This window comes from Chenopodium album, chromosome 20 (assembly GCF_948465745.1).
Source record: "Chenopodium album chromosome 20, dcCheAlbu1.1, whole genome shotgun sequence".
Taxonomy (NCBI): domain Eukaryota; kingdom Viridiplantae; phylum Streptophyta; class Magnoliopsida; order Caryophyllales; family Amaranthaceae; genus Chenopodium; species Chenopodium album.
The window spans coordinates 18,132,009-18,152,532 of NC_137853.1; the positions used below are offsets into that span (position 1 = coordinate 18,132,009).

At 34.6% G+C, this 20,524-nt stretch overlaps 1 protein-coding gene across 1 annotated transcript; it reads right to left on the minus strand.

The window, feature by feature from the left end:
• Positions 1 to 14,273: 14,273 nt before the first annotated feature.
• Positions 14,274 to 17,640, minus strand: LOC145596887 (uncharacterized). Its single transcript, XM_081653076.1, has 5 exons — positions 17,256 to 17,640; positions 16,947 to 17,159; positions 16,550 to 16,849; positions 15,719 to 16,441; positions 14,274 to 15,616 (listed from the first exon to the last, which is right to left on the minus strand). Exons 1-5 carry the CDS (start codon positions 17,638 to 17,640, stop codon positions 14,274 to 14,276), a joined length of 2,964 nt encoding a protein of 987 aa, XP_081509202.1.
• Between the last annotated feature and the right edge of the window lie 2,884 nt (positions 17,641 to 20,524).

Genomic DNA, 20,524 nt, shown 5'->3' on the forward strand with positions numbered 1-20,524 from the left:
GTAAATTGAGCTGAAGGTGAGATTTAGATATACTGTATGTGATAATTAGCACTAAAAACTTTGTCCATTTTAGTACCCATTATTTTTCTGTACAAGTTTCTTTGGTTTAAATAGCTTATAAATGGTTTCAGCTTATAAAAAAGTTTAAGGTGTAATTAATTAATTCTCAAACTTTTAACACTTATTTTAATATAGTTATGAAGTATCATTCTCGTTGTAACATCAATAACCGGTTTTTGGCCTTATATATATATGTTTATATTTGGCTATCTAATAGTTGATGGGCTTAATATCACACTTATTAATACTACAATATATTTCTGGTTAATTGTGATTTATTATAAAATATATAGATAGACCTTAATGAAGATTGGATTTTAGTTTTACAATATACTAGGCTATTACTATTATCATCTCTTATAGTGCTTAAAACCCCACTGTGTAGACACGTGATGAACTATCCTAGTATATATTCCCTTTATTAACTAATGGTGTAATGTTAGAAGTTCTTATTAATCTTTTTACTCATTGAGTTTGATGCAAGTTAGTCATGTTTGTTGGCCACACAAATCTTAATCATGTTTGTTATATTTACTCAACTATAAGAAAAATAAAGGATCAAAGTAGAATTTTTTTTTGTTTATGTATGTTTGGCAATATGATGATGGTATTGTTATTCATGATTATGAAATGCTATAAGCAAAATCTTACTCTTATTTATTTACTCTGTTAGTGAGTATTTTCAGGATGCAGGGACTACATAGTATTAATTTATTATTGATTCCTACCATACAAGGTGGTAATTATAATGTGAAATCTTGAAGTATAGTTCTTGAATATTATTATGTACAAGTAGGTGCAAGGTGTATCAAGCTGTATATATAGAAAACTTTGGTATTTGCTTCGCTCTTAAATAAAAGTTTCAATTGCATTTTTCAGCAGTTGAATAAAATAAAGATTGTGAGGTTTGATAGATTAAAGGTGAATTATCAAAAAGTAAGATAATGGGAAAATCGGGGTTTGCTTAATCAAAAGTTATAAGATAGTGGGTTTTGCATGTTAAATGAATTATATCAAATTGTAGATATAGTGAAAATAATAATTTACGATAAGATATTTTATTGAAATGATACCTTTATTTGGGGACGAATGTGTAAGGGGTATGGACTACTACTACTCAATGAGAATGATATTTACATCACTATTCTTGTTTATTTTATATAGCTTTGATGATGTTTGGTTTGAAATTTTCATTTTTCTTTCAATAACAGGAAGTTGCAAATTAGACAACAGAGCTCAAAAGGTTGCTTTTGAAGGCTAAGGCAATCAACTGCTACAAACTTGCAAGCACATTATTGTTGACTATTGCAAGTAAGATTTAACACATCAAGATCTTAATTTTTTATTTAAATTTATAATTTATTCTCTTGGTTACTATGTTTTTTTGTTCAAATTTTTGTGCATGTTTACTTTTTAAAATATCTATGGCTTTCTAGTTTATATGTTAAGATTATATGGCTTGTTTGATTATTAAACTTTAAAAATGTCTTAGAGAGGTTTTATATGCAATTTTTAAATTCTCTATAATAACAGATATATCTTCTGGAAATTAAAGTTTTAAAATGTAGGTGTGTTACTTTAGTTTTATTTTTGTTGAGTATTATGTGATGTGATTAATTATATTTATTTAGTGAACCAAAGACTTATGGTAGCTCTACTATTCAATAATTTCAGAACTTTATTGAGTAATGGGGGAAGATAGAGGTTGGATGTATATAGCTAGACGTTTGCCTGAGTTTGAAAATGGTGTGATTAATTTTCTTAATGCATCATTTGCTAAATCAGCTCGAGGGACCCAAATCAGATGTCCATGTAAGAAGTGTGAAAATCGATATTGGTATCGTAGAAATGAAGTGTTTGAACACCTGAAAGTAGAGGGGTTTGTTGCTAACTACTATGTTTGGACTTTTCATGGGGAAGAGCCATTGCCAAAGAAATCTGTAAATGTATTAAGTGAACATGACTCAGACATGCATGACAAATTTGATTTTGATGAATTATTGCATGATCAATTTAGAGAAACGATAGATGGGACAAATAGTTTCCAAGAAGGACCAAACATGGAGGCCCAAAATGTTTATAAATTAGTAGAGGAAGGTAGGCAAGAGTTGTTTCTAGGGTGTAAGAATTTTTCTAAGTTGTCTTTTATAGTCAGACTTCTTCTCATAAAGTCCCTTCATGGGCTTAGTAATGTAGCAATTGATGACATTATAAAACTTTTCAAAGAGGTCATTCCAGAGGCTAAACTTCCTACAAACTTTAATGGCGCAAAAAGTATTGTGAAGGATTTGGGGCTCGATTACAAAAAAATTTATGCATGCCCGAATGATTGTATGTTGTATTGGAAAGAACATGAAAATGATGAGGAATTCCATGTTTGCCATGTCTCTAAGTGGAAACAACGAGACGAAAAGGATGAAGATGGAATCAAAAAATCTTCTAAGAAAAAATCTCGGATTCCAGCCAAGGTTTTATGGCATTTTCCATTGAAACCTAGGCTTCAGAGGCTGCATATGTGTTATGAGACAGCTGAAAACATGAGATGGCATTTTGAAGGGCGTCTTAAGGATGAAAATCTACGGCATCCTGCTGATGGGTTGGCATGGAAGAAATTTGATGAAAATTATCCTCATTTTGCAAAAGAGCATAGGAATGTCAGGTTAGGTTTGGCTAATGATGGGTTCAATCCTTTTCGCACAATGAGTATTGCACATAGTACGTGGCCTGTAGTTGTGATCAATTATAATTTGCCGCCATGGATGTTTATGAAGCAAGAATACTTGATGATGTCCTTGTTAATTCCTGGTCCAGAATCTCCTGGTAATAACATTGATATATATATGCAGCCCTTAATTGAGGAGCTTAAAGATTTGTGGAATAATGGAATTCAAACATATGATAAATCTACAAATCAAACATTTCAACTACATGCTGCCTTGATGTGGACTATAAGTGATTTTCCAGGTTATTATATGCTCTCAGGATGGAAAACTAAGGGAAAATATGCATGTCCTTGCTGTAATCATGATACTTCTCATTTATCCTTAAAAAATAGTAAGAAGATATGCTATATGGACACTCGAAAATTTTTAATAGCAAATCACCTTGGCGGCACGATAAGAAGGGCTTTAATGGGAAAGTTGAGAAGAGGCCTCCTCCAAAACCTTTAACAGGTGTTGAGGTTTACAGAGAACTCTTTGATTATGTTAACTTGTTTGGGAATACTCAAAAGAAGAGAAATGACCCAAAATTTCATTGGAAGAAAAGGCCAATTTTGTTTCGATGTGAGTGGTATCAGGTGGAAAAGGATGAATATGGACTTCCTTGTGTAAATATGAACAAGTTTTGTTCTGTAAATGATCCTTTTGTTATGCCTTCTCAAGTGCATCAAGTTTGGTATGCACCAGACCCTGTTAAACATGGCTTGAATTATGTTATGAATGCAGTCCCGAGAGATTTTTTTGATAACAAGGGAGACAATGTGGATGCTGAAAATTTATATTGGAGTGAACCTTGTGATGGTGGTTTAGATTCATTGGATTCTTCGGGAAAAAGTGGAGATGAAATTAATAATTTGTCAAGGGAAGATTTAGCACCCACAATGATGAATGCAAAAGCAACTTTAGATGATCTTGATGATGGTATAGGTGAGCAAATTCATGATGATTCAGATTATGGTGACACATTGTGGGATTGGATGCAAGTTGAAGATGACGATGAGGATGTTGATGAATAATATATGATAAAACTGAATGTATATATGTATATATATATATTTATTTTATTGTTTTACTTAAAGGTAGGAAAGCTTTTGGTATGCTAGCTTTTTAAAATGCCTATGTTATTTCCTAAATTTAAGTTTGTTAGATTACTCTAATGATATCATTTGACCCGAATGACTGAATCTGGTATCTTGTACATATTTTGAATAGGTAAAAGAAGCAAGGAGCGATCCATGGAGAAAAATATGAACCCGTACGAAAGGAGTAGAATGTTAAGAATTCAAGAAAATAAAGCAAGGTTGATGCAATCAGGAATAAAAGATATTGTCAAGTCATTGACAAGTTTAGTGGATAATGGAAATAACAAAAAAAGAAAAAAAAGACTCAGGCCTATTCATAATAATGAGGAAGATGGAGATTATATCCCTGAGTTGGATTTGATTAATGAAGAAAATCAAGAAGAAGAAAGTGTCATGACTCCAAAAAAGGTGGTAAGCTTCCATAAAAGTTACTTAGTTTTTTCTTTATATTATATGTCCTATTCTTAATTAGGAAATGATCAGTTTACTTTATTAACCTCTTATCAGGTCATTTCGATCCCACAAGTATCTACCACCTATGATGATGAAGAAATACGCGACGATTACTAGACAACAAAGACGAGGTGATCGTGGCAGGAATAATGCACCTAGCGTAGCTGATTTGATTTTAAAGAAAAAATCTTCACAAAATCAACTTCGTGAAGAGCTTTCACAAGAGAATTCAGTACCCCATGTTAATACGCAAGCAGGTAAAAAAGTTGTTTGAATTTTCTGATTTTTTAATTAAGATGAACTTAAGTGAAATTCAGCCTAACACATAAGTTTTCATGTTTTTTATGGCTTAAACTGAGTGAAAAGTTGGTGCGAATGAGAGTGATGAAGAAGGGCCTGTACTTGGAATTGAAAGTGACACAGAACAAGAAATGGAAGGAGAATGTGAAACAGAAGGAAGTGACAACCATGAAGAAAGCAATGGTGCTGACTATGACATCTTATCATCTGGATGTAATGAATCTGAGAATAGTAGAATTGACTCTCGTGAAGTCCCAAACAATGAGCCAGAATCAAAAGGTTAATTTAGCTTTGTAGTTAACATGTAATTCATTGCAAATTCAGTTAACATTATATGATTTATGAGTATGGACAATGCAGATCCGAATAGAAGAGGACCAACTATGATGCATAAAGTGCATATGCGACCTTTTGAAAAACGTGAAGCTGTTATTTTGAATGAGTTTGGACAACCTATTGGACCTGTTACATTTGAAAAAGATACACCAGGCGAGTTTTCACGATTCTTAGGTACAATTGCTCGTGATTATGGTTCTGCACCATTGATATATAAATCTTGGCGTTATGTACCCAACAAAGAAAAGATGTGGGAGTATGTTTTGGTAAGTTATTAACACTTCTTTTATTATACTTTTTAAATTATAAATTCATATATACATTTAAATTATGAAATTTGTATCTACAATAAAGTACAATGTTCCTGATGAAGGAAAGGAGTGGGTGTTAAAAACCATTGGTGTTGCATGGAGGATACATAAATGTCGATTAAAAAAAAAACATTTCTATAAGTACAAGGACAATAAAACCAGATGGAAGAATCGACCTAAACGTATTCCTGATGATGATTTCAAACTATTGTTAGCTTTATGGAACAAGAGAATAGAGCAGGTAGCTAATTTTATACTGCTAAGTAGTTAACATTATCAACAACATATCTTTTCAAGTAATGCTCTGCTTTCAATTTATACATAGGAACGCTCTTCAGCAAATTAAATGCATCGCAAGTCTCAGAAGAATATGCACAATACAGGGCCAAAAAGTTTTGCTAGGATACGAGAAGAAATGGTAGAATATCACTTAACTTTTTATCTTTTTATAGACTATGTTATGTCATTATAGCTACTGAAATTGGCTGATTCATTTAAAGTTATTGTGAACTCATTCATTGTGCACCAACCTCTGAATTTTTTTTTATTTGTCATTCAATAGAAAAATGAAGATCCTAATAAGGAGTATCCTTCCTTAGCTCAACTATTTGAGCGTACTCGTAAGAGAGATGAAAACAAAACATATGCTGACACATATGAAGATACAGCAAAAAAAATTGTAAGTTAATTTAAATCATCATCCTTTACTTATGTATTTATGCATTTATTTGGAGCTGATGTATACCTTATTGTATGTAATGTTTGTGCAATTATTATAAAACTTTATAGGATGCAATGAAGAATTATCGTCCCCCTGAAGATGGAAGTGGCATTAAGGATGCTTATTTAGCTGTTATGGGTAACGAGTATGCTGGGCGTCGACGACTTTATGGTAAAGGTGTTACTAATAAGATTTTAAAGAGGACTTCAAATTCTGGGGTATCCTATGTAGTGCCAGGAGAGGTTATAGATTCATTGAGAGCTGAAGTTACTGAAATTGAAAAATCACAATTAAATGATATGAGAAAGGAGCTTGAAGAAGAGTATGAGAAACGAAAGGCAGAGCTTGAAGCAGAGCATGTGAAGAAAATGGAAGAATTTGGAAAACAAAAGAAGACAATGGTTCAAGAAGTTCTAGAGAAGCTTATTTCAAAATTGCCACCAAGTGTTGTTAAAGATTTTCTAACATAATGGTTTTGTACACAAGGTACGTGTACAGAAGCATTTTTTATATAAATGTATTGCTTTTGTCATATAAAGTAAACATGTCAACCCTTAGATTAATAACAACCTTGTATAAATCAATCATTAAAAAAAAAAAACTGTGTATAAAGTAACTAACTCTACATCAAACTGACTACTAATTTTATGTTTTATACTCTAAACACATACTAATCTAGAAGAATAAATAAGCTGAATGTCATTGAATGTTACATAGTCAAGTTTTATACTATTGAATGTCACTTATGTTTTTAATGAACTTATTTTTATTATATGTGGAGATATGTGGAGATCTTAAATGTAATATTTTCCATTCATGTACTATAATTTTTAGCCTTTATTTTTTTTTTGTTTTTGAAAAAAAAAGCAAATTAATTTTTCAAGAATATATTTTAGTGCCCACATCAAATGCTTTATTTGAAATAATTTTTTTGTAATTATTGCTATTGAAAATTTTCAAAAAAAGTCATTACATTTTAAGTGATGATGTAATAATATAGCTAGGTATATTATATTTATATCAAATTATTGATTATATTCTGAATTGTTTGTCACAGGTGCCCTATATTATTATGGTGTCTCTATTGGATAAATGGAGCAGATGAAAATCACATGATTATTAGATATTTTGTTGGTACTACTTTTGCTAAAAATTACAAAGTACCATTTTGAGTGATGATGTAATGAAAAAAACTATTACACTATTTATGTTAATACAAAGTACTGTAAATTGCTATGTAAAATATTTGACAATTTGGGCTAAATACAATATTTTGTATGAATGTGTAAACAAAGAAAATTAAACTTTAATTATAATATTAGAATTATTTTTCTTATTACTAAATTATCTAAAGTGTTGCCCTTGAATACACAAAGTGTTGCAAATATATGGAGGGAAATTTGAAAACTAAGTGATGCAATACGTCAGAAAAGCGTTGCATATTCATAACATCAAAATTTATCAAACATTGCATTTGCTAAAAAAAGTGTTGCCATTGCAATTATTCACAAATATAAAAAGTGTTGCATCAGAGTAATAAAAATGTTGCATTAATAAAACGTTGCACTTGAGAAATTTTGCAACACTTTTGAAAAGTGTTACATTTGGTGCAATAAAATATTGCAATAGGCTAATGCAATGGGATCTAAGGCAACACTTAATAAAACGTTGTATTTTTCTTTGTGCAACATTATTATAGGATAGTGCAACAATTATTCAACGTTGCATTAGATTTATTTTGTAGTAGTGTATATAGCCTCACATATTGCTGCTTAATTAAGTATTAAATAGCTAACTCACAAGACATTGTCTAGCTCACGAGTCAATCTGTAATTAAGTATAAATTAGCTAATTCAAGCTGAAGTTGTTGAGATTGATAATAAAATATGCAGGATAATCATGTTCTAAGAAATAAAAAAGCATCCATATTAAGGTTGAACATCCTATAAAAATGCTAATACTATTGAATAGACTGTAATTATTTCAAATACAAGACTTGTTTGGTTGTTTTGGCTGAGTATCCAGTATCTATATGGATTCAAATACAAAGTATGTTTGGTTGTTCTGGCTGAGTATTCAGTATCTATTTTGATACTTGCTATTAAATGGTGGTTTAGCTAAATATCCAATGTATAATGCAGTGCTTCTATGCAATATAAGGTGCAACTTGTCACATGATAAGTAACTCTTTGAGGTCAAATCTACCCTGTTAAAGCTATAATGTAAAAAGCATTTGTTGTTGGGATGGTGCAACTTAACCTTTAGGTAATAGGGTATTGTGCTTGTTACCTTTAGATGAACTTTAAAAAAATGGGGTTGTTCTATATATAAATGTTATTTAGTTAAATGAGGCTATTTTATTCCCCCAAACTATTTTCTTAAGATGGCAGAAAAACAACTGTCTTTATCTTGTAAGCAAAGCTCTGCTAACCAAAAACGCAATATAGAAGATAAGGTTCAAGAACTTCTATATGCAGAAGCTAATTCAGAAGGCCAATTATTAGATGCAAGGATCACTTGCTTAGATGTAGAAAAGAGAATAAGTGATATAGAGCAGCAGTTGCATGAAGTAAGGACTGAGTTGTCTAAACTCAGGAAGCTTAAAAAGGGGAAAAGGATTAAGCAAACCACTCAAGCCATTCCTAATCAGGCTGCATTCTTGGATAAGCTAAAGAAAACAACAATTTCTACAGCAGAAGAGTCTGAAGGGTCAATGCTACCCAAAAATGATACAAGTCAAGCAACAACTAAACAAGAAGACCATTCATAGTTCAGTGAAGACAAAGATTCAAAACAAGATAAGAAAGTTTATCCTACTTATTGGTTCTGGTGAAGCTTGTAAGTTAGTATAAGACAATGGCATGTTAATGTAATACCTACATGTAATCAGAACAACCATTCTCACAAATGCTAGCACATTATGCAAAACATTCTACTGTAATGAATGTCTATTTTAATATTCAAACATCAGAATGTGAGAGTAATGGCTTTTAAATAAGGATAGTTAGAAATTTAGTTTTCTTACACTTGTTTGAATATTACTAAGCTTTTTATTCCCCTTTTTTTTTACATGATACCTTTTCTTTTTTTGGAACTTGATCCTCATTATACTTGTTTTAATTATATATTATGTCCCAAGATATGTTCAGATAATTCAATTTATGAATAGGCAATAATTGGATGTTCATACCAAAAAGCAAAACCCCTTTTCAGATAGCCTATTGGTTCCTCCTTCAGATTTCTGTTTTGTTGCATTTCCACCATGTTCAGCAGAACAACTTTTCTTAATTGGATACACTGTTTATTTAGATATGGCATACTTGAGTTGCTAGGTTAGCATAAGGTAATGCATCCAAGTAATGCATGCTGAAGTTAGTGTTAATAGTGGAAATTAATGCAACCAAGTATGAATTCATGAGTTTAAAGTAATTCAATTTAGCTGTTTACTGTGAAATGAGCACTCAGATAATAGCAGCTTACAAATACATTGGTCAAGAAATAAATGGTTTTCTAAATTATCAGGGCTAATATAATAGCAGTTCATGTGGCATCGATAAATAAAACCATTGTTTAAACACATATAATATACATTATATTGGCATAAGTCATGATAAGCTTTTCTAAAACAGAGCAGTTATCAGATAACACATTGTCAGCCAAAAGCCTAGGTATTTATAAATGTACAAAAGAAATTTAGAACGATCCAAAAGACAACCAAATAGCATAATTAGAGTGGTTCAAAAGCACAAATTACTTAGGTGATAGGCAAAGACATGAGATAACAGCTGAGAATATTAGGTTGTTGCAAAAGGTGTCTAGCAGGAACACATCCAAAATGACCAAGTGGTCGATTCCAAAAAATCGTGTTCCTACCGGAAGCCCAATGTCTAGCCACTTGAAAGATCACTCATGCAAAACAGATTTCACAACCCATTTCAGATAGCCTACCCTCTTAATTGCACCAGTTGGACCCACCTCAAGCTTAAGTGGTTTTTCTTTCAAACCAGCTGCTACTTTCTTAAACTCAGGCCACTCTGTCGTCTGCATTTAGCATCACAGTTGTTAATTAACTTGCAAATAACTTACAATGAAATTCAGTATAACAATATAATGTAGCAACATCTCCAAGAATTTCATAAAATTCTTTACCTTCTTCTGAATGAGTTCCGTATCTTTAACACCAAGCAATGTCTCGCATTGCTTTCCATATGCAATCAAACGGATACTACCAGTGTCATCTAATGCAGTGAAGCTAACACTAACCCTGAAAAAGAAACATATCCAATTAATTATATAGAACCCTACTGAACAGATGGCTAGTGATTTAGACTATATACCTCTTTTCTAGCAATGCATTGAGCACTGCACACATCACAATAAAACTTGACAGTGTCCACATTATCACAACGCTTCCTGCAGCCACTGCATCCAATGTATGCATTCACATCTTCCTGCTTACATCTGGAATTGTAACCTTAATCCAGCGGCGTTCATAAGCAGTAGCTGTGGATGGCTGCAAACAAAACTAAGTATGTAAGTTTATGTAAACAATTAAACTATAAATACAATAAGAGTAAGCATAATTACTGTTTTCTTGGTAACATCCTTAACAGGTGTAATAACATCAGAACTGCTTCCATCCCTAAGTGATAGATGATGCCCCATGTGATTAGAAACACGATCTTGATTCTCCAATAACCTATATCAAATGAAACAAACACTAAGTAGCAATCATATAACCCAAAAACCCATGTAATGCACACAATATATAAATTTACCAGGCCTTTAATGCATTCACTTCTGGACCAGTGGGGTTAATGTCTATGGTTGTTGACATGGACGATGACAAAGAGAACCCTAAATCATAAAAAATGAGGTTAAGCATACATATGGTTAACCAGCCTGGAGAATAGCAGGGGAAGAGAGTCACACCAGTGTGAGTTGCTGGCTGCAAGTGCCGGAAGCTCACTATCATGAAAGATTCACACCAAGCTGTTAGGTGAGCACACTCTTTAGTAGCAAGTTCTCCATATAGAGAAATAATAAGGCCATCACCTACCCTGCAGGTGCAATAAGATGGCATTGTTATAAGTAAGCAAACAAAGGACACTTAATATGTATATAATGGTGGAAACTCACTTTTGCACACTATCATCAACAACAATAACATCGCGCACATCAAATTCATAGCCACCAGCAGTCTTCTTCTTTTTAGTGTCTTCCAAATAGACTACCACTCCAAGTATATCTGTACTTTTAAAAAACAAATTTATGAAAATTTTATAGAGTAACTATATTATATAAAGCAATGTTCAGAGTCAATTTTACCAAAACGATCATCAGAGCTACTTGTTGGAGGTACTTCAGCAATAGGAATGTAGTTTGGCAACACAGGTTCAGTATTAGGATTGAGCGACGTAATTGCAGTTGATCCTCCAAACGACAAATAGTAGTCACCTTCTTTGTGACGGTACATAGGATTCGTGTTTCGTACTGATGCATCGATATGATATACTCCTTCTCATGTTCAAGTATATTCTGGAAGTTTTCTATTTCATCATCAAACAAAGTTCCCCTGATCTTGTTACCCTATGCAATTATCAAAAATGTAAATTTATGAAAATAAATTTAAAGCAGCGTTATAAAATGTGTACCATCATAATACTATACCTCATCATCTTCAAATACAAGCTTCTGGAAAGCCTTTTTGTTTTCTGGGTATTTTGCAGGAGACTTTTCCTTCACTCTAACTTTGATTTTGTATCTCTTAGATTTGGGAGTTAGCTTGTCTAAAGGAACATACTGAGGCTTCATCTACCATAAAGCGACATTTACAGAATAGCATTATAAGGTCGTTATCATAATTAAGGATTAATCAAAACATAAATGAACATATCATAAGTCTCATGCAATAATATTGCAGTCCAAGTATGCATGTTGTTGCAATTAGGCTGAGATAACAAGACTCATAACATATCTATAACAACATAAGCAAGCATAAGAGCAAATATTTTACAGTAAGTAATAACATAGTCACCACGTAGATGCATCCACCATCATTACAAAACATTAAAGACAGCATGCTACTGAGTACAAGTTATTATAGAGTACACATAAGCTTATTTTGTTTAAAGTTCCTGAGATTAGCCTTCCCTAACCTAACAATTTTAGACCTAATATAGCACAAATGCATGTTTTAAAAGCATTTAAAGTTTAATATCATAGTAACTCAACAAAAAAGAAGCAATGATGCAGTGCTAACAAACGTATGACAATTAAACACAATACTTTTAAAAATGCTGCTGAAGTCAATGCTAGCTAACAAAGGTGCACAGCAGATCTAATGCAATAAATACAGATAACCATAGCTAAATATACCCTACAACAGGTTAATACATCACAAATACCCAAATACATGCATTATGCTTAAAGATATTAAATACAACTTGCTATTATGTGCAACATAGTAAATAAAATTCAGGTAAGATGTACTATGTGTAAAAACAGAAAATTTAAAGCAACCTTACAAATCTGCTGCACATTGTAAAACACATTATCAACCATACATATTAAGACATGCTACCAAATCTAAGCTAACACAGAATGGTAATAAATGCAAACTAACATTTAATTAGCAACAATAGAATGTGAGAATCCAACTATTAGTGCACTGACCTTTGCAGCTGGATTTCAGAAAGAATAATTTGCAAAGAAGCTTCTTCTAAAAGGGAACCCAGGAGCACGCATGAACTTAGAGAAATAATCCTTAAATAGAAGAATGAAATCTTCAAACTGGCTTAATTATGCTGCTGTAACATAGTGATTGGTCAGAACATCAAAGTTGTGCAATGTCTACTGGATATTAAGTTGTCTCCACTTTACCTGGATAATAGTAAGCTTCTTTAACCTATAGTTGTGCATTAATACAAGTAACATAGTTGTAAACAACTAAATTTAGATATATGAGTGCTGTGACTTTGACTTATATATTGAAATTTGAAGCTACAATCTCTATTTAAAAGAGCCCTCCTTTTTTTTTGGCTTTTTCTGTTTCACTCTATAAAAAATAAAGTAACATAACAATGCACTATACATTTATATGATTTATATATATGTATACTATGTGTACTTGAACGATACGAACACACAATAATATATAAAACCAAGATAATTAAATATAACATCGATTTTTAAATGGTAATTCAAATATATTGAAAACTTTGGCAAATACATATGCCAATCACCTATTATGTATTTGCAAATATAGCCTAAGATTTCTACTACTTATAGAAATGTACAAAACATGTGATACTTTTTGGAAAAAAGCAACAATAACAACAGATTTAATTTGCAGAAGTCAATGCTGTAGCACATCAGAACACCTTCACAATCTGATCTTCACAGTGGCTGCAAAACAAAGGCAAGTCAAATTAAATACCTTAAACAACATACCAATCAATAAATGAAATGCCGCAATTTGAACATTCAGTAGCAATGATGATGCATGTAACTTACTTTAAAAATGACCCTTAAACCCTTAAATAATATTTGCCAATTGCAAAACATCATATGACACAATATTCCTTACACTTGATTTGGGAACAGTAGCTGGTGGTTGGGGTGTATATAAAGTGACCATTGCAGATCGTTTAGCACGCGAAAGGGCAACATATAACTGCCCATGTGAAAAGCATGGTTGCGGAAGATACACCAACACTCGATTTAGGGTTTGACCTTGAGACTTGTTGACTGTCATTGCAAAACTTAATTTCAATGGAAATTGTATGCGCTCAAATGAAAAGGGATATTTAGAAGAAGCTGAAGGCCTTAAATTCACTCGAGGCACAAAATAAAATGTGCCTTTATAATGGCCTGATGATATTTCACATATAATAGAATTAGGTAAAAATCGCCTACAAATGAGGCGTGTTCCATTGCACATGCCTTTAGACGGGGCTAAATTGCGCAGTAAAATAACAGGACTGCCTATTTTCAGCTCAAGCTTGTGAGGACTCATCCCCCCAGGACACAATGAATTCAGGAATTCTGTAGGATATAATCTGCAATTATCATCAAGAACTGAGTCATAGCCTTCATATGTAGTAGATATGCCAGGGAACATACTAATCATATGCTCATTTATGACATCAACATCTTCATTCATAGGTGTGATGATTGCTCTTTCATTGAATATGTTACTATCAAACTCTGGAATTTTAATTTTAGGAAATATAGTTGCAGCTAATGTAGAAACAGGATCCTCATCAAGTGCATAATATCTAACTATATGCTATGGAAGCTGAACATAAGAATTTTCCACTGACTGCAACTGCCCATTGCCAAGGGAAAGGAGGAATGATGAATACACAGGGTCTTCTTTAGCTCTAATATTCTCTGTTAATCTGAATTTAATCAAAAGAGGCCAGATATAAGAACTAACCACGCTTACACCAACAGCCTCTTTATGTGTTCGGCGAGGCAAGATAGGCAAAACTTGCCTAAAATCTCCTCCAAAAACAACCACTTTTCCACCAAAAGGCATGTTAGGATTACATAAATCCCTCAGCAACAAATCTAGGGATTCAATATTTTCCCTACGTGCCATGGAAGCTTCATCCCATATGTTAAGAGCAGCTTCCTTTATCAAAGCAGCCAAACTTCCCTGCTTTGGAACATCACAAGCCAAAGATACCTCAGAGTCCAGGGGTATCTTAAACCTAGAATGTGCTGTCCTCCCAGATGGAATGTTAGAAGCTGCTATGCCTGATGTTGCTGTTGGCAAAACTATTTTCCCTGACGAGCGAACCTCAGCATACAAGGCATTATACAAGAAAGTTTTTCCAGTTCCACCTGGTCCATCCACAAAGAAACACTCAGGCTTGCCATCTAGAACATGGCACATAATATTGTTAAATGCATGTGCTTGTGCTGAATTTAATTTATCTCGACAATCAAGGCATTCTGGAGGGATGGGTGCTTGTAAAGCATCCTGAATATCTTTTGTGACGCGTATCTTATCATCTATTCCCTCTATCAAATAATTCAGCCCAAAATTTTCCAAAGACCTGCCCATGGCTTCTAAGCTGCCTTCAATCTCCCTGACAGTTAACCTCATGACTTCAGCTTCGCAGTTTGGATACTTATGCTTAAAATCTTCAGACAAAGAACCATAGAAGCGATCCCAAAGTGCAGGTGGATTACTTGGCTGACAAAATATGAGCAGTGTTGCAAAAAGTTGACGCATTGCTGAAGGCATTTGTGCTTCTGCTGCCTCTTCCAAACAAGAAGTAGTGGCATTATCTTCCTGGAACAAACCCTGCTTGATTGCAGCTTCTTGGAATGTAGGGTACAGTACTCCATTAACAGTCCTAAGATGTTCAAACGAGACAAGACTTACAATTTTACCAAGCAACAAACGCAAAAAAAAACGTTCTCCTTCTGCAGGAACCACGAAAACCATCCGACCAACATTCTTTTTTTTGTAGCTTCTCTTGAACCATAACTTCTTGCTACTATCCCATCTATACTCTGAAATTACTTCAGGGTATCGTAATCCTGTACCCCCAGGAATGCGTGCATTTAAGCTAAAGAATTCTGTTAAAGCAGTTTGACTTCGTTTTTCATTTTGAATGACTGCATCAAGATTTTCATGAGACCTTAACTAGATAGTCTGCATATTAGGCAAATGAACTGGCAACACCATAACAGATGGAGTCATTTCAAACAGGTCAAAACCAAATATTCTCCAAGCTGCTTCACACGGAGAAACCCATCTACCAGCTTGAAAATTCTCAATCTCATCAACACCCTGATTATTCTCCCCACCAATGCTGAAAGACACCCTATCATGACCTTTATAGACATATTTATAAAGATACTTTACTGCCTGAATAGTGGAACATACTTCAACATTAAGGTGACAATCAAACAACATTGATAAATATGGATTATAAGGAATAACCCATCGGTTATCAAGAGTAGCTCCACGTATTCTTACATGTTCTCCTGTATTCCGTCTTCTATACAATGGAAAGCCATCTTCATTAGTAGTAGTCTCTTCTAAATAGGATTTAGGATAATTATATTTACAAACAAGCTCATCTCCAAGTTTCTTCTTCATGCATCCACATTTAGGATGCAAAATACCACAAGCACCATGCATCATGTGCTTGAGGATGATTTTGCGCAATTCTGGACAATCAGCTGAAGGGATTTCTGCACTCACATACTTATCATAATCTGAAGGGCCAGCAAGTTTATACCCATTTTCCAAGATAATAAGAAAGTGAGCATGGGGCAAGCCTCTTTTTTGGAACTCAACAACATACACCATAGCTGCCACCTTGCCAAAAACCCTTTCTTCTGTTATCTGTTTCTTCAGAGCAATTAACTTAGCCCTAAAAACACGAGCAATGATGTCTGGACGATCAGCTGCTACTTCTCCCTCAGAAAGCTCAGCTGTAATTTATGGCCATTTAGCATTACAAGTCATAGTCACAAAGAGATCCGGTTTTCCAAATCGCTGCACAAGAGCCATAGCATTTAAGTATCGCTTCTTCATATCACGAGGTCCACCAATAAAGGTGGGTGGCAAAATAACACGCCGACCAACATTGCCAGCACTTTTCTCCCCATCCTCAACAGTATTCAGAATTCCTTGATACAAATCTGCACGTATTGTTTGTTGATTATTCCTTAAAAAATCAAGCCTTGTATTTTCAATCTTCACATACATGTCAACAATGTACTGCTGAAAGCACCGACCTCCACGAAGGAGCATATTCCCTGGCCTGATCTGCAGCTTATAGCAATAGTATTCCCTGGGAGAAATATGCCTTTTTGAACTTCCTGAAGTGTTTGCTGCACCTGTTTGTTACAATAAAATAACAAATTAAACTTCATATGCAATCATACAGTCATAATGCATTCAACTGGCTAAGTTATATGCTTGGTAATTACTCACGTTTTGCTTCCTCTTCTATGAAAGTCTCTTCTGAATGCACAGCACACGAAGCAATAGGGTCAACGTCCATTAAACCCTCTTGCACTGAATTAGTATAAATCTTCCGCATACCCTGAGTCCATCCACACTCACCATATGGGAATAAAAGAGGATACTGTAATGGATCATAACATCCATAATAATGATTTATCCGATGAGGATCATTGGACCTGCCTGTTACAACAAAATGCGGGCTACTATAGTCACTGGAAGACATGCTATCTGGCCATATAGCTGCTACTTCATCAGTCGATGGAGCATTTTACACACGTTGGTCTAATACCGTGATCTGATTAATAGCTATCTGCGTAGAATGAGTAATAGTTAACTCTCTTAACGATCTGAAAAACCGAGCATATGGATTTGCACTTGTTACACGCACCAGAATGTCAACTATATCTCTTCTCACTTCAGGAAAAGTTTCCGTTCTATTCTTAGCTTCAAACTGTGCATCATAAAAATATAACTGCAAGTACTTAGCCTTTGTATTTTCTGGTAACAGATCAGGTAAGTTATGGTAAATCTGACCATGCAGTAGGAACACATAAATTCCTTTCTCAGTCTTTGCATTATAGTCACTCACTACCAAGAGAGCAGAATGCAAATAGATTATTGTACATGCAAACATATTGTCTGAAATGCAATGCATCCTCATCGTGAGATGTAAAGAGTCGATGAAGTTCAGCAGGCAAGGAATTTGTAACAATCTGAATACTTCCATTCCCACAACAAAAATGAAGCCACTCAAATTGAAACTTCTTTGCCCTGCACTTAAGACAATAATGTTGCAGCCTCCAACTGTAAGGGAGCTAATGGAAGAGGTTGATCAATAACAGCAGATGGTTCAGCTGTATAACACAACTCTGAAAATCACACACTGCACAATACACCCAAACCAACAAAAAAATCAACTAATCAATACAAGCTCACCCTTTTTTTTTGGAGCTGGAACTTTAGGCACCTTCAGAATATTAGGCTGAGACTCCTTTTTTTTCTGACTATTCCTTCGCGCTCCCTGTGCACTACTTTCACCAATTTCACTAAACACACAAGCATGGACAGCTTAATAAGTATGGTATAGTTATACTCCACACCAACAAACAACAAAAATGAAGCTGTCCCAACCTAATCGTATTGATTTTTGAAAGGCCATTTATTGGCTCTAAATAAGTAACAACAACTATTAACCCCTCTGCATTCAAAACAAACGTCAAATACCACAAACATTTCACAACATATTTACAAGCAGTGTGAAAACAACATGCTTACTATCTTTTTGCTGAGGGTGCTGCTTTTGTGCTGCAGCTGGCTTTCCCTTAACTTCACTGCCGGGTAGGTGTTCTTTCCTAGCACTATTATCAGTGGCAACACTTAATTCAAAATCATAGAGTATTAACATATTTACAGTTAATAAACAGAAACAAACTCTTAAAAACCTAACCCAACCTGTTTTTATATACACCTAATACCACCCCTACTGCACGTGAACGTTTTACTAGCACGCTGTCTCACATAATTTCCACCATCTACAAACATATCTAACAAAGCATGTTTAGGAATGAACTAATATATTCTAAGAACAATGAAATAACAAAAACACAGTCATATTCAACTCAAAAATAGACTTGGTAAAAAAGCTCACCATCTATTCCACAAAAGTCTGTTTAGATTTTTCCCTTGACCCTGCCTTAGTCTGTCCACCACTCTTACATTTTTTTTTGCACCATTTCCAGCAACTACAGCAGTTTCACCACTTGGCCTACTTGTTCATTTTGCATAATCAGCAACCACCTTGCTAAAATTATCAACCACATTCTACCAACAGGCAAACAACCAGCATTTAAAGACACATCCCTAATAAACTATATATGAACCTGTTTGCATCAGTCTCCAAAAGCGCACTAATAGCACGTGATCGCTTGCTAGCTCGCTGCCTCACACCATTCCCACAAGCTTTTAAAGTATCTGTGATGGTTTTCTAAGGGATATAAGAACTAACAATATACACTGCAATGGCTACCTACAAACAATTGTCTCATTCATGAACATAATAAATACTTCCTATTTTAAGAATGATGCAAAGGTGCTCCACTTTTCAACAGGCTTAATACATACCCATCTAAGGAGTCGCGAGGCCAATAATATGCAATGCTACAAACTCACATATCCTGTAAGCTGCAACACATTACAGGATAATAATCATCAAGGCAAGTAAGCAGGACACAAAACATGATATAATTAGGCTAATAAAAGACAAACACGAATGCATCACCACATTAAACAAACAAACAACATTTCATTTCATTTAAACCAACAAAAGTACATAAACATTAAAAGTCCTGCCTGAAACGTAGCACTACATATCATAGCATACCATTACAAGAGAAAGTAAACCAGGCTGAACCAAATCAGCAACAGTTGGTTGGTAGTCAAAACACTGCTCTCTAAACCTAAACTCATAAACTGAAAACGACTAAGCGTCTATTAAGCTACTTAGAGCATACTAAATTAAACTACATCTTTCTTCGCTTGAACACTGTCTCCAAACTATCAGGAACTGGAACAAACAAACCATCAAGAACTGGTACAGCACGCTGAGCAGCACGATCAGCAAACGAAGATGAAGCCTTAGGCTTACGCGGAGCTGCTGGAGGCAATGCATGAGTTGGAATTTGATGAAGTCCAGAATGAGGTGTGGAGCAATCATCCTCACCAATATAGGGTGCTAAATGCAAATCCCCTTGCTTCCCAATGACACGTTCCCTGACCGACATGTAACTCTCCCTAGATAAGGCACACTTTATACCAGAATAGACCCCCCCGCCATAGTTCAGATCAATTATGTCTACATTGTAACAAACACGTAAGAACTGAACCGCGCGCTTTGCAGCATCCTGCTTTGCAGCCTTACAAGTACCAATAACTTGGCTATAAATACACTCCATCCCAATGCTACCAGAAGGGTACACTGTCAACCAAGAAACCCACTTTGTTGCGGCGAGTTCAACAACTTCAATTGCAGACACCCTGGCCTTAGTTGCAACAGCAACACCACGCAGCACATCAATGTAATCTATGCATATGAACTTGTCACCATGTGGCCTCACAGGTGGGACAGGCCACCTGTTCTTTTCTGGAGGCGAAGGCTTGTTCAAGGACTCAACAGCTATACGCTTCATCTCATACAAGAAACCACAAAGATCAAGCCTATACTTGATCTCTAAACTCAAATCAAATATCTGCAAACCATGTTCTGCACGCAAGAAACGAATGGCTTGCTCAGCAGCATTTTCACTAGAAGCATCAAGGGTAACAGCAGGACCGCCCTCAAAAGTGTAAGGGGAAAGAACACAGTTAGTAACCAGAGTAAGGTTCACAGCATTCCCAGTGACACTAGCTAAACTGTAAGTAGGGGATGCCAACTTCAGGAAACCGACAACCTGATTCAGCAAGCACTGAAACGAAATAGTAACTTTCAACGATTCTGGCCTCATCACCTGTGTGCATCACCAATATTTTAATCAGAACCTAAATAACTA

What these genes read in the sequence shown, in the direction of transcription:
- LOC145596887 (XM_081653076.1), bottom strand. Translation starts at nt 17,640, where the DNA reads ATGAGGATGCATTGCATTTCAGACAATATGTTTGCATGTACAATAATC. An exon ending in GATCACGGTATTAGACCAAC is followed by an intron (nt 17,160 to 17,255) that starts GTGTGTAAAATG and finishes TTGTTGTAACAG; the next exon opens with GCAGGTCCAATGATCCTCAT. An exon ending in CACCTTTATTGGTGGACCTC is followed by an intron (nt 16,442 to 16,549) that starts GTGATATGAAGA and finishes CATAAATTACAG; the next exon opens with CTGAGCTTTCTGAGGGAGAA.